A 12584-nucleotide genomic window follows, 5' to 3' on the forward strand; every position below is an offset into this window, starting at 1 on the left:
ATGACCTTCGGCAGGTCTTTTCGCCTGAGCCCCTGAAGACCAGCAATCTGCTCCCGGGTGACTTTCTGTCTCTTCCCACAGAGAGGAGCTGGCATAGCTTAGAAAACTGGTGCCATGCCAGCCCATGTCAGAATATCCTTCTAAATTATGACAGCCACCTGCAGGTAGAAGATTCTAAGAGCACGTTTTTTTGTTGTTGTTGTTGTTGTTGTTTTTTAAGGACCAGAAGTTTTTATTAAGAGTAGGAGGGTTTTTTTTTTTTAAAGAATTATTAGATAATCATATTCTTTTTTTTAATTTTTCTTTTTAATGTTTATTTTATTTTTGAGAGAGAGAGCGAGAGCGAGAGCGAGAGAGAGAGAGAGAGAGAGAGAGAATGTGAGCAGGGGAGGGGCAGAGAGAGAGGGAGACACAGAATCTGAAGCAGGCTCCAGGCTCTGAGCTGTCAGCACACAGCCCAATATGGGGCTTGAACTCCTGAACCGTGAATTCATGAGCTGAGCCAAAATTGGACACTTAACCAACTGAGCCACCCGGGAGCCCTGACAATCTTATTCTTAGTAATATTTCCTCATTGGCTTTTATCGTATATTTCAGCTTCACTTTCAGACTTTCAGAAATGTTGCTTGGGCTCGATAACCTTTAACTAGACTAGGTTTCACATCGGTGTTCTCTCTCCCACATCCCACGTTAGTAATAAATATGCACAATCTCCTTGAACCCTTAAAGCCCCAAACCTTGCAGGCAGTTTGAGGACTGCAGAATTCCCACAGGAGGCAGGTGGCAACTGTCTGCTCCTGTCCCTTTCTTAGAACATCCACGGGGGCCTCAAGAGTTTGCCAGTTTCAAGGAACGCCTTGTTTCATCATGCAGATGCTTACCCCCCCACCCCACCTCACCCCACCCCCACCCCACCCCCATCTGCCATCATTGCCACAGGTGTTTCCCCCTTCTTTGACTAAAAAGAAGAGAGTCCTGTTTGAAAGTGTGGAGGCTGGTGCCTGCCTACCCAGGTCTTTCCCTGACTGGCTCTGTGGCCTCAGGGGATTACTTAACTTTCTGTGTCTCAGTTTCCACTTCTCTAAAATGAGGATAATGGCGGTATCCACTCCATCAGATCATTAGCAGGAATTAACAGGTTAAGCGGGAGAACACTAGGGATGGATCCCGGGCCACAGAAATTTTCTTTTTTGTTTCTGGTGTGAGATTTCCCTTCACTTAGTCTGTGTGCTCCCTGTTTGATCTGTGAGAGCAGTTCAAATGGCTCTATTTTGCCCCTTATTTTTTGCTCATAAGTTTGTTGTGCTTGTGTGGAGTTTCCCCGGGAGGCTGTGAATCCCAGGAGGATGAGAACTACAGCTTATTTACCGTTGTTTTTCTGATACCTTACACAGGGACTTAATACATGTTCTTGACCTTTCAGCAAATATTTTTTTTTTTTTTTTTTTTAATTTTTTTTAACGTTTATTTATTTTTGAGACAGAGAGAGACAGAGCATGAATGGGGGAGGGTCACAGAGAGAGGGAGACACAGAATCTGAAACAGGCTCCAGACTCTGAGCTGTCAGCACAGAGCCCGATGCGGGGCTCGAACCCACAGACCGTGAGATCATGACCTGAGCCGAAGTCAGACGCTTAACCGACTGAGCCACCCAGGCGCCCCTCAGCAAATATTAAATGAACACCTTGCATTCGTGTTCCAGACAGTGTTCCGGGTACCTGGGATAAATCCGTGCACAGAACAGACCAAGGTCCCTGTCCCCCAGTGGACTTTATAATTTTCTAGTAGAAATTAGAATCAAAGCGAAATGGAGTTTTGTGGGGTTTTGTTTTTGTTTGATTTTGCCTGTTTTTTGTGGCCAGTAAAGAAGTGCATATTAGTTTTCCAGTGTGTTACAATGTGGTCATTATAAGATGAGGGGTCAGTGATGTGGCCTCTGCTCCTTACATAAATGTGCCTGCTCGATCAGGGCCCTGGTAGTCAGGCCTTGGCTCTGAAGAAAAGCTGGGGGGGGGGGGGGGAGCGCGGTGCAGACCTTCAGGAGAGAAGCATAGAACCATGTCATTGGGTAAAATGTTGTGGGGTAAAAACGCATTCTGCTTTGAATTTGTTGATTTTTCTTTAAAATAGAAAGCATCCCTGAGGGCCTGCACTCATTCTTAATGAGTCATCAGAATACGCATTTTTGGCATTCCTTCCTGTGAAAAGCAGCTCTCTTTGCCATAAACAGCCATATCCCAGCAATAATATTTTGGGAAACTAAATCTTGATGCGTGGGTCCCCCAAGTCAGTGTTTCTTGCAGTCCATTGTGCTTTAGGGGTTTAGTTAAAACCAAAGCAAAAACAAAGACAAAAACCCACCCTAACCCCAATAAAGAATAATTTTGAAAACAACTGACCTTGAATGGAAACTGTGGAGCCTTGATTTGGACTCTTCTGTCTGATGTCCCATGTGTGGAAGGCTCTGCCACTATCCACAGGGCATGGCTTCTGACAGTCCCGTGGTTTTTCCACTTGGCTGTGGGTCTGGGCCTGAGGTGTTGTTCATCTGCGGTTCTGCAGGCTGGCGCCGGGCCTTTGCAGGGAGCGCATAGCCCGACTGCCGCCACCCTTCCTGATAGGAGTTGGGGCCGTGACCGCGCTCCCTCCCTGCACACACACTTAGCCTTTAGGAGATGTAAACCCCTCGGTGTAGGAGAGGTCGGCGGTTCTGAACCAGGGGCCGTTTCGCCCACTGGGAGGATATTCATCAGTGTGTGGAGACACTTCCGGTTGTCACAACTCGGAATGGGGTGCACCTGGCATCTACTGGGTAGAGGCCAGAGGGATGAGGCTAAACGTACCATATGCACAGAGCAGCCCCCCTCGCCCCCCGACACACACACCCAGAATTATCTGGCCTCAAATGTCAGTAGAAAGAAACCCTGCTCTAGGGGAATGGGGACCATGTGCGTTTACACCGAGAGCTAAAAAATTAGACCCCCGCGTGCTGCTTCTACCTACATGCCAATGCCACGTAGGAAGAGATGTGTTCTGAAGCCTTGCTGATGGCTCGTTTGTCTCATTTGTCAGATCGAGCGGCGCCTGGACACGGTTCGGTCAATATGCCACCACTCCCACAAGCGCCTGGCAGCATGCTTCCAGGGCCACGGCCCCGACGTGGAGAAGAGATACGTGAGTATCGGATGTGACATGGGGCCACGGCTGTTGGGTCTTTCTTGTGTCTCCGTGAGGCTCTTCACCCTTCGCTCGCTTGGTTTTTCCCAAGCAGCGTCAGCACATTTGCCTGCAGATTTGTACCTCGTGCTGCCATTTACTCTCCCGACACCTGCCGGACCAGAACATTTTTTTGTGCTTAAGACGTGGCTGTGCTGAAGGCACTGCTCACACTGCATTTTCCCCAGGTGCTTTTAAAGACTCGATAAGCCATTTGTCATTGTTGAGAGAATAGAGATGTCTGTTAGGAATGCTTTGATGGCAAAAAGCTGAAAGCCTGTCTTAAATGGACTTAGAAAATGACGCAATTTATCGGTCTTCTAACTGAAAAGTCCAGAAGCTGGGATGGACTTGAGGAGAGGCCTGGGCTAGCAGGTCAGTGGTGTAAGCAAAATGTCACTCTTTTTCCTTCTGCCCGCTCTGCCTTCCTCAGTGTCTGCTTTGCCCCTAAATGGGCACCTCCCATGGCTGTGGGTTGGTACCAGCAGCTTCCACCGGCTACTTGCTTCCTTGTGCCTGTCCAGCAGAAGCAGAAAGCACGCTTTCCAGTGGGTTTCTTTAAGGGAGTGAGAGAACTTCTTTTTCCAAGTCCTTGGCAGGTAGAAATGGCCTTCCATTGCATTGGTCTGTATTGAGTCATCTTCCCCATTCCTGAACATTCCCATTCCACCCTGGCTACCTTGGGTAGGGGTGAGGTTGGGAGGAGGCAGGATGTGCTGGTTGGCTTAAGCTAATCAGGGCCTGCCCTTAGAGCGTGGGCTGTGGAGCTGCCTCTGTAGCTCACAGGCTTTATTTAGACTGGGGTGGACCCGAATGAGAAGTCAGGACACTGTCCTAAGAGGGAGAGGGATGGCCTCGAGGAGAACCACCGAACATCTGCTCCAGGATACATTTGTCTGAAGCAGCCGGGTCCTCTTGTGCCACCAGCAGAGCACAGCCACTCTCAGTCGCCAGGCAGCTCCATCCTTGGGTTTACAGGTTCCCAGCTTACGAGCACATGCTAGCACTCGGAAGCCCATACAGCATTACGGTGGTGGCTGCAGTGGCGTACAGGGAAGCTATGATTTGCCGTGGTGTGTTGTGGGACACCGATGTCGCAAGAGGAAGAACTGGTATGCACGTGACCTGTGTCACCCTTCTCTCAGATTTCCTACCCACATCTGAGAAGGACGTCCCAACACCAGGATATTCCTCTCTCGTGCAATACTTGGTTTGCTGCAGTAATAGGTATCAGAGAGCGGACGTTTGCCCACACCTACGACTCCAGGAATGCTTGCCGCACGTCCTGTCCGGCAGAACCGGACCCAAGCCACCGGTCCTGTCCCCACGGCTCCTTCTTGTTCTCTCGCTGTTCTGCCTCCCCTTTCAACATTGTTTCCTAAGGCTCTGTCCTCCTCCTCGTTGCTCCCGTCACATTCCTTGGGCCACCTCTTCTGTCCTCGTGGCTTCTGACTGATGTGTTGATGCCAGGGACGTCTCAAGCATTTCAACCAAGCAAAACACTTCCTTCCCTAGATGTCTGTTTTGGCACGCGTCACCAGTTCTTCGTTGTGCGTGGACTCTTGAATTCCACCCACCCTGTTATGCAAGCTAGAAACCGTCGGCTTACCTTATGTTCCCTTTTATTGTATCCTCACCCTGCCATGGCTGCTTGATTAGCAAGGCCTGTGATTCTCTGTGACTGTCTTTGGAATTCCTCACCCCCGCCTCATCTCTGCCACCTTTGCCTTAAAGCAAAACCTGATCCCTTTCACAAAGGCGATGATCGCAAAACCTGGATGGTGCAGTCACCTCCTGATCTTTGTTTCCTGCCTTTGATTTCCTTCTCGTCCAGCCTGGCTCCAGCCTGATCACCAGAATTGTTTTTCTGAAATACAGATAGATACTGACATCTTCCTGCCGAAAAAACATCGTAGCTTAGCGGTTCTCAACAGGGGCCAGGATTACACTCCCGGGGATACTTGGAAGTACATAGAGACATTTTGTGTTGCCATAGGGACCGGGGGACACTACTGGCATGTAGAGGGTGGGGACCGAGATGCTGAACATTCTGCAGTGCCTAGGGGCATAGTTCCACACCGGAAGTGGCCCCTAACACCAGTGGTGCCTCTTTTGAGGGGCGCTGGCTGGCTCCCATTGCCAGGATTGAAAGTCTGAGCTCTTCATTAGCACGAGGAACCTTTCATAATCCCATCCTGTTTCCTTTCCCCTTATCCAGTCCCATTGTCTCCCACTTCCTCCTGCCATACGTCTCTGTCCTTCACATCGTTGTGTCCTGTCCATTCCTTTGACTGCCTTTTAAGCAGGTGTTTATCAAACACCTACTGTGTACAAGTGCTGGAGATAATAAAATGAACAAGATGTGGCCTCCGCCTTAAAGGTGCTCAAGGCCTGGCAGGGGGAGATACACACAGATGCATAATCCTAAAATGACATGCCAAACAAAGTGTGCACAGGGTATTACAGGAGGACTGAGAATAGGCCTCACAGGAGGAGAGACGTAGTCAGGGGGGGCTTCCCAGAGGAGGTGGTAGCCCAGCCATAAACGAGGGCAGTGAGTGGCAAGTGACCGGCATATTCTAGGCAGCAGGATGCAAAGGTCATTTCTAAAACCTGATGCCTCGGGCTTCCTTTTCCAACCTCGAACAAAAAGTGCCAAAGGCAGGCCTCTGAGGCTGTCTACACTGTGCATGTGGGAGAGAGTAGACACCATGGAAACGATAGAAGATGGATGGGTGACCACGGCGGTCAATATTGTGGAAGAAATGACAGCAGTCTCTAGCACTCTAGAATACACAGGAGGAGCCTCCCAAAGGTCCCACGAGAGACCCCCCACGCATGTGAGGAGGCAAGAATCGTGTGGGATCTGGAGCGGCTGCCTTTTGGGCAGTGGGCATGCATTTCGTAAATTATGGCTTTAGATCTTTTTAAATGAATCCCTGGTGATTAAAAAAAAAAAGCTGTTCATGCCTAGGAAGTGCTTAGCTGTGTTTGTGGAGGAGTATGTTGTTGGTGGATAGCATCCTCATCGAAGAGCATGGGGTTAAATAAGCGGGACATCCTTTTTTATGTACATCAAGATGCAGGACTGTTGTGGCTTGGGGTCAGGGCATGGAAACCACAAGGCTGTTTATAGCCGAGAACTTGAATGATTTTGTCAAAGTAGACTCTGCTCTTTATGATTTTGGTTCCGAGCTCCAGAGTTGCACAAAGTGTATTTCTCCAGATTATTGCACTTATCCTAGATTTAATTTCCCTTATAAAGGCAGCATGACTAACATGTATGAATTACCCTCATTATGACAAGGCACATTGCCCGTTTTCTCCTATCTTCTTGATCTGAAAGTGCAGAAGCTGGCAATGTCCCCTTGTGGGGCAGGGGATGCCTGATATTTACTTACGTGATAATAACTTGGGAGGATGAGAGGTGGGTAAATAGAATTGTTATTTATTTTTATTTTTTATTTTAAAGTTTATTTTTGAGATTGAGAGAGAGCGAGAGCAAGAGCATGAGTCGGGGAGGGGCAGAGAGAGAGGGAGACACAGAATCTGAAGTAGGCTCCAGGCTCCGAGCTGTCAGCACAGAGTCCGACGTGGGGCTCGAACTCATGAACTGTGAGAACATGACCTGAGCTGAAGTCGGACACTTAAACGACTGAGCCCCCCGGGTGCCCCAGTTGTTGTTTATTTTTAAATTTCAATATACTGTTTTAAGTAGGCTGCATATTTACATGGTCAAAATCCAGAAGATACAGAAGAACACAAAGTGAGATCTCTCAGCATCCTGTCCCCAGGCACCCTGCTGCCCTCTCCAGAGTGACCAGCATTAGTAGCTTCTTGTATAGCTTTCAAGAGATATTCTCTACAATACAAGCAAATACGGTGTAAGTGTATCACATGGAGCCCTTTAAAGCAGGAAAGGGGGCGCCTGGGTGGCGCAGTCGGTTAAGTGTCCGACTTCAGCCAGGTCACGATCTCGCGGTCTGTGAGTTCGAGCCCCGCGTCGGGCTCTTGGCTGATGGCTCGGACCCTGGAGCCTGTTTCCGATTCTGTGTCTCCCTCTCTCTCTGCCCCTCCCCCGTTCATGCTCTGTCTCTCTCTGTCCCAAAAATAAAAAAAAAAATAAAGCAGGAAAGGCAGGTGATATGCTAGAGGTCAAGGCACAACAATGCCACAGCAAGGTGGACCCTGTGTCTTTGACATAACAGCCCTTTCTACTGGGGAGGCAAAATCATGGGGAGCATTGCCACATTGGATGCATTTTGAAAAAATGTTTATTCATTTTTGAGAAGGGGAAGGGAGGTGCAGAGATGGAGGGGGAACAAAGGATCCAAAGCAGGCTCTGTGCGGACAGCAGAGAGACCAATACAGGGATCGAACTCATGAACCGTAGGATCGTGACCTGAGCCAAAGTTGGACGCTTAACCGACTGAGCCACCAGGAGCCCTGAATGCATATTTTTGTTTGCACGTTATGTGCTATAACCAACCCACTTGTACTTGACAGGCCCTTTCTACCCTTATGAGATGAGCCATCAAGCAGTGGTGGAAAGAAACTGAACTGGGGCTCAGGCCCGTGGACACAAAGGTCCGGCTCTGCTGCCCCTCACTGGGGTGCCCAGCCAGCCCACCTGACCACCCTGGGCTTCAGGTCCCTTGACTGTACAATTAGAACATAAATCAGATGATCCTTATGGTCATTTCCAGCTGCAAAACAAATCTCTGATAGGAAAATCGCTTTGTGATTAAATACCTTAAAAATTTTTCAGATATTTAGCCAGACGTTTTTAGATATTAACTAGAGCTGGGCCCTTATGATTACAGCTAGGTTAAGAGCCTGTTTAAGAATGAGTATTCTAGCAAAAGTTCTTGAAATTGAGCATTTTCTTGCATTTATTTGTTAGGATAATCAGAGTAAGATCTGTGTCTTATGTTCCCAGGACTTCAGACACAGTATGTACTTGATTAGTTAATAAGAACAGTTAACAGCTACCCCAACAATAAAACTAGCAGCCAACACCTACTAAATACGTAGCACACGCTAGGTACTTGACGTTGAAGATCTCCTTAGATGGGCAGACAGCCCTAGGACACCCTTGCTGTCATCATGCCTCGGTATCATCCAGGCATGAGGACGTGGACATAGAGGTTAAGTCACACAGCGCACATGTTTGAGACTGGATCCTGAACCCAGACAGTCTACCTCTTACCTGTGCAGTGTGCCTGGAGGACAAATCACTGAGTGATGATCTGCGGCTGGTCATTGAGAACGGGTATCAGTAATAATGAAAATAACACATTGTCTTCTGCCTTCCAGAAAAAACTCCCTCTGACCGCTCTTGCTCAGAACATGCAAGAAGCATCGACTCAGCTGGAAGACTCCCTGCTGGGGTAAGAGTGGGCTGCTTTCAGAGAGCGAGCCCGCTAGCCTGCGCGTCAGCGGGAGCGGGTGGGCGGGTGCTGTGCGCGGCAGGCATCTGCGTGACAGAGGGGCCGTGAGCGTGACGGTGTGGCTCATGCTCCAGGAGGAGAATGGCGCAGTCTCCATGGGAAGAAGTGGGGTCTGGGCCCCCGGGATGGCAGGCAATCTTCCCTTTAGCAGGAGCAACGCTGGCTTCCGATGATTGAAAGGGCCACTAGCGAAAGTGATTGATAGGGTCATTCTTTATTCCCCTGAGCCTCGGTATAAAGAACATGTCCCTTCCCTGAGCAGTCCCGTCCAGTCCTCAAGAGCCACCTCCTTTGAGGGTGGCCACTGTAATGTCAATGGTGGTTGTCTCAAAATCTTGTGTTTTCTGAATTATTTGGATTTTTTTTTTTTTTTTGCAGTAGGCATGTGTTCTATAAATAATTTTTAAAAATCTAATCATGAAGTTGTCTTTACTGTAAGAGGGAAGGTTAACCCTTCCTTCCACCTGCTTCTACATGAAGCTGGGGGCCTTTGAGCCAATCTGCTGTCTCTGCTATACCGCTCACTGTGCTTCCCAGCTGCCCTGGGCTTTGGACTCCACAGCCCCCTTTCCAGGGGCCTGTTATACTCCATGCCCTACAACACTACCTGTGTTCTTTTTTATTTTGCAGTTTGTTTATTTATTTATTTTGATGGGAGGAGGGGTGGAGAGAGAGAGTGAGAAAATCCCAAGCGTGTTCCACACTATCAGTGTAGAGCCCGACACAGGGCTCGAACTCAGGAACCGCGCAGTCATGACCTGAGCCAAAACCAAGAGTCAGATGCTTAACTGACTGAGCCACCCAGGCACCCCGTAACTTTGTCCGTTCCAGGATGATAGTTTCCCCCCACTCTTCACCCTTCCTCCGTCCTGTCCATGCTCCCATATTTGGGAGTAATGGTCCTGGGAAGAGGGTGGCTGGTGTGTGCATGCTGGCACTCCTGGTCTTCCCGGCTGATGAAGGGAGTCCTTGCTCTGCATTAGCACTGCTCTACGTGTTTTCCATGTACTCACTCGTTCAGTCCTCGAGACAACCTACATTCTACCTCCCATTGAAGAAATTGACAGAGAAGGTGAGTCAGTTGCCCAAGACCCCACAGCTGGTGAATAGCAAAGCCCGTATTCAAACCCAGGCAGCGTGGTATCGGAGATCGTGTTCTTAATGACAGCACCATGGCCACCTCATGCCAGTGCCACACACGTTGGTCATTTTAAAAGGACCCCATGGGGATCTCGAGGGGCAGGGCGAGAAGGAGAGGGGTAGGAGGAAAGAGGGAAGGACAGAGTCAGAGCAGCCGTATCATTCGCACGCGTCCTCGGTGTGACATCAACTGCGTGCTCCCAGGAAAACAAAAGCAAACATGGTTTTCATGCAACATGTCCCTCGAGCTTAGCCCACCATCCCCAGTAGAAAACCAGCACTTGCATTAACTCCGGAGCAAACCCTGCCTCGGCTGGCCTCACTGACAGACATAAAACAGCACATAACGAAAACAAAAGCAAACATGGTTTTCATGCAACATGTCCCTCGAGCTTAGCCCACCATCCCCAGTAGAAAACCAGCACTTGCATTAACTCCGGAGCAAACCCTGCCTCGGCTGGCCTCACTGACAGACATAAAACAGCACATAACGAACGTAAGGTTCTAAAGCACATAAGGTTCTAAAGAATTCCAGGGTTATTTGGAGAACATTTGGTCTTCCCCTGAAGCTAATCCTGGACTCATCACCTCACTGTTCACACACATCCCACACACGTACTCACAAAGTGTATCTGAGAGTGCCTTTTTCATGTTAGAGCACAAACCCGTGGGCTTGCATTTTAGGCGATGCCCCAGACTTAACCACGTTTTTAAGGTTCTACCGTGTAGCACCCTAAGGTGTCCCCATCGTGTAGAGAGCTGGCCGAGTATGGTAATCGGGCACCTGGTTTAACGAGCGGATGCTTGTTGTGGGGGTATCTTGTGTTTTTAAAGGAAGATTCTGGAGACGTGTGGCAATGCTGAGAACCAGCTGGCTCTAGAACTTTCTCAGCACGAGGTCTTTGTTGAGGGAGAGATTGTGGATCCTCTCTGCAGCATCGCAGAGGTGAGTGCTTCTGCCAGGCCGCATAGAAGAGCCAAGACCGGTGTGGGCTGCGCGGTGAATGGTTCGCTTGGGTCTGCAAGTTTCACGACAATCGGTGACTTTGACATATGCTTCCTTTTGGAAATGAGGGAAATCAGTTGAGGGTACAAAATCCTATGCCTCAGGGGGAAAAATGTAAATAAATACTGCCTTTTCAGATGTTAAGGTAAAAACCCCAAAGCTTATCGCATTCGGTCTGTGGTATGTTCTTCTTTCTAGTTGGAGATTCCCAACATCCAAAAACAGAGGAAGCAGCTCGCTAAATTGGTGTTAGACTGGGATTCGGTCAGAGCCAGGTAAGGTACGGACGAGAGGAAGACCACTCAGTGGACAGCATGCGGGTTTCCAGATTCACGCACTTGACCCACAGACCAAGTCGCACCCACTTACACCTGCCTCGAGGGCCCATTCTCCCAAGTGTGGCAGTGGGAATGATGTTAGAACATCCTGTTCCAGGATAGTGGAGTGTAGGAATAAATAGATCTGTGATCTTAGCAGTTCCTGAGGGTCCTGCCACGTCCAAACCCTGTGTGGTTATGATACTTTCATGATCGAATGCTGCGCCCAAAGGGAGAAAACTCCCTGTTAAAGTAAGTAAGCATCCCAGAGGGCTGCCGACTTGTCGCCTGCTGCCAGATGACTGTCTGTGGTGCTTCATGGCAGGACTCCAGCCCAGCTCTGTCCTTGAGGGCATGTGTATCCGTGACTTCTGCGGCTTTCTCCGTGGATGAGAATAGGGAATATCTATGGAGGCAGCTGCCGCCTGCCCCGACCTTTCTCATGCTTTACCACAAGAGTTGGCAAACATTCCATAAAGGGCCGGATAGTAAATATTTTCAGCTTTGCAACCCAGATGGTCCCTTTTGCAACTTTTCAACTCTGCTATTGTAGTGTAAAAACAACCCTGGACCGTAAGTAAATGAAAGCCTGACTGTGTTCCAATAAAACTTTATTTAAACAAAAAAAAAAGGTGGCTTTGTTGATCGACCCCTGTTTTGTTAGCTCCCACTTTTTCTTCTTTTAATTTTTTTAAATTACTGCAGTGTAACTGACACATGACGTATTAATTTTAGGTGCACAGCACTGATTCGACAATTCTGTACGTTACTCAGTGCTCATCACGATAAGTGTGGTCACCATCTGTCACCATGCAGTGTCCTTACAATATTATTGACTATATTCCCTTTGCTGTACTTTTCATCTCCGTGACTTGTTTATTGTGTAACTTAATTCTCACTGCAGTCCTGTGAAGCAGAGATGACCATTTCTCTTTGGCAAATGGATGGAGATATAACTGTCATTTACTAAGCTTCTACCTGTCAGATGCTTTTTTTTTTTAACAGATTTAGAACATCTGTAGCAATGCAACATGCAGCATTTCCTCGTTCCTGAGATGCCGGTGACTATCCGTGCACCACTGACTAGATATCTCCTTGGGGGAGGGGTGAAGAAACGCCACTCCATTAAGTGTACGGGTCACTCGTTAAGACATGTCGTGATGTAGGACATACTGAGATGATAGAGGGTGCGGTAAAAATAATTGCCACCGCTTACCGGACGCTTGCCGCGTGCCAGGTATGGAGCGATGGACATGACGTGTCACCTCCTCTGATTCCTCCGCCAGTTCCTGTTCATTCGCTCATTCATGTTTTCGACAGATCTCGATCGGGTGCGTCCTGTGTGCCCGACTCTGTGCTGGGGACTAAATTCAGAGGCCCCCTCAGTGAGGACTGGAGAGGGAACAGGGGTTCTGTTCTCTCGGGAAGAGACTCCTTTTCTAGATGAGAGAGGAA

General features: G+C 48.7%; 1 protein-coding gene across 4 annotated transcripts in view; it reads left to right on the forward strand.

Moving 5' to 3' along the window:
• ARHGAP17 (Rho GTPase activating protein 17) overlaps positions 1-12584 on the forward strand; it is an 87843-nt gene that overhangs the window by 33967 nt on the left and 41292 nt on the right. For 2 of the 4 annotated variants that reach the window (XM_042971500.1, XM_042971503.1), the window contains exons 3-6: positions 3073-3174; positions 8533-8606; positions 10641-10752; positions 11011-11087. In XM_042971500.1, the coding sequence (XP_042827434.1) occupies positions 3073-3174; positions 8533-8606; positions 10641-10752; positions 11011-11087 (365 nt within the window). Of the gene's footprint in view, positions 1-3072; positions 3175-8532; positions 8607-9428; positions 9739-10640; positions 10753-11010; positions 11088-12584 lie in introns of those variants that run through there. The other 2 variants (XM_042971502.1, XM_042971501.1) reach the window with 2 other exon arrangements.

Source organism: Panthera tigris, chromosome E3, assembly GCF_018350195.1.
Source record: "Panthera tigris isolate Pti1 chromosome E3, P.tigris_Pti1_mat1.1, whole genome shotgun sequence".
NCBI classification, from domain to species: Eukaryota; Metazoa; Chordata; class Mammalia; order Carnivora; family Felidae; genus Panthera; species Panthera tigris.